Here is a 2,152-nt window from a genome sequence, read left to right as displayed (position 1 = left end):
GCTTAGGCTACACTTTCAACTAGGCTATTTGTTTTTAGTGAGGAATAAATAACTTCAAGATCCGACAGCCAGTACTTTGTAAATGTACATTTCAACATTGATTGCATTATTTGTTATTATCTGTATTTTAATTCCTCTGTGCCTGTTGTTGCAGGATCCGGACCTAGAGACCTCCACTCAGAGCCCAAGAGCACCTCCTAGTGGCCATAAAGAAAGAAGAAGGATGATATCGGCATTCATAGCATTTTGATTTGAATTAACCTTCAATTGAACTATGAGCAGGACAATGTGTTTGTAACCAGATAAAGAAAGAACCCCGGGCAAAACAAGATGGAGGCCTCTCGTGCTGCCTATGCGGCGGCGTCCCCCACTGCCCCCGTGACCACCACGTCCTCCCCGAGCCTCCTCCAGTTCTTCTGGGAGTACCAGGAAAACGCCGTCATCATGGAGCACTACAATTACACCGGCAAGCTACAGGGGGACCGCTACCGCGAGGGCCTGAAGCCCGAGGGCATCGCCTTCCTGGTGGTCTGTCTCCTCATCGTCCTGGAGAACGCCGTGGTCCTCCTCGCCATCTGGCGGAACAAGAAGTTTCATTTGCCCATGTACTACCTGCTGGGGAACCTGACTCTGTCAGACCTGCTGGCCGGCATCACCTACATGGCCAACATCGTCATGTCGGGCGCCAACACGCTCAGGCTGACGCCGCTGCTGTGGTTCCTGAGGGAGGGCGGGGTTTTCATCACGCTCGCCGCCTCCATCATCAGCCTGCTGGCCATCGCCATCGAGCGCCACGTCACCATGGTGACCATGCGGCCCTACCACGGGGCGAAGCGCGGCCGCATGCTGGCGCTGATCGGGGCGAGCTGGGCCCTGGCGGCGCTGCTGGGTGTCCTGCCGGTGCTGGGCTGGAACTGCATCCGCCGTCTGGACCAGTGTTCCACGGTGCTGCCGCTCTACGCCAAGAGCTACATCCTGTGCTGCGTGTCGGTGTTCAGCGCCGTGCTCCTCGCCATCGTGGTGCTGTACGTGCGCGTCTTCCGCATCGTCCGCTCCAACACCAAGCGCCAGCGCCTGGGCGCTGCCGGCCTCCGCAAGGGCCTGGCGCGGAAGTCCCAGAAGTACCTGGCGCTGCTGAAGACCGTCACCATCGTGCTGGGCGTGTTCATCATCTGCTGGCTGCCGCTGTTCCTCCTCCTCCTGCTGGACTTCTTCTGCCCCGCCCGCGAGTGCCGCCTGCTCTTCAAGGCCGACTACTTCCTGGGCGTGGCCATGGTCAACTCCCTGCTCAACCCCATCATCTACACGCTGACCAGCAAGGACATGAGGAGGGCGATCCTCCGCCTGCTGTGCGGACCCTGTCTGCTGACCAAGGATGGACAGGTGAAAAAGATCGGGGTCCCCTTCCTGGAGTGCAGCTTCAGCAAGACGGAGGTGGCCTCGCAGAAGCTGGAAGGTCAGGAGACCACCATCTCCTCCGGGAACAACATCATCGCCACCCCCTCCTCTATCAAAGCCTTCTACCCAAAGCTCTTCAAGGTCTGAGGGGCCCAAGTGAGCAGCTCTGTGATGGAGTGTGTGTGCGTATGTGTGTGTGTGTGTGTTTCCTTATTGAGGAGTGGACACAAAACAAGTCGCTTAGCTTTCCGGAGAGACAGAACTTGTCTGTATGGCGTTGTCCTAGCTAGCTTACTTAGGAGCACGTCCTTGAAAAGACAGCAGGGGGTATGATTGATGACGTGCTGTAACCGCAGGTGTTAAGAGCGTCAAGTTGGGACATTTGTGTCTCACGCCTCAACCAGCTGTGAGTGGGGCAACTGCAAGAGTACAGTACAACCACATCAAATAGTGTTGCGGGGGTGATCATGTCGGATGGAAGAGTTTCAAGTGTGAACTAATGAAACTTTCTTTGAGAGACACTCTTCCATCACCGATTTGCACTAAAGCAACTCCGCATAGAGATAGCCAGCCTTCGAATTAACCATAGATGGTGTCAAAAGGTCCGGAAAATCTGTTCTTAAGCCTAGACTCTCTTGTGACTGAACTCAAACGTAAAAGGAACATTCCATCCTAGATTGTCTGGTGGTTATGGCGACTTTTATGTCTCACTCTGTCCCCTGCTTTCGGGTGTCTCTCACGGTGACGGCACACC

At 55.3% G+C, this 2,152-nt stretch overlaps 1 protein-coding gene across 1 annotated transcript; it reads left to right on the top strand.

Annotated features, from left to right (window-relative positions):
- Positions 1–330: 330 nt before the first annotated feature.
- s1pr5b (sphingosine-1-phosphate receptor 5b) lies at positions 331–1,545 on the top strand (the record flags this gene model as incomplete). The annotated part of the gene is made up of 1 exon (XM_084440523.1): positions 331–1,545. One exon carries the CDS (start codon positions 331–333, stop codon positions 1,543–1,545), a length of 1,215 nt encoding a protein of 404 aa, XP_084296649.1.
- Positions 1,546–2,152: the final 607 nt, after the last annotated feature.

The sequence above is a fragment of the Borostomias antarcticus genome, assembly GCF_949987555.1.
Source record: "Borostomias antarcticus genome assembly, chromosome: 7".
NCBI classification, from domain to species: Eukaryota; Metazoa; Chordata; class Actinopteri; order Stomiiformes; family Stomiidae; genus Borostomias; species Borostomias antarcticus.
This window is presented reverse-complemented; position numbering and strand designations above follow the sequence as displayed.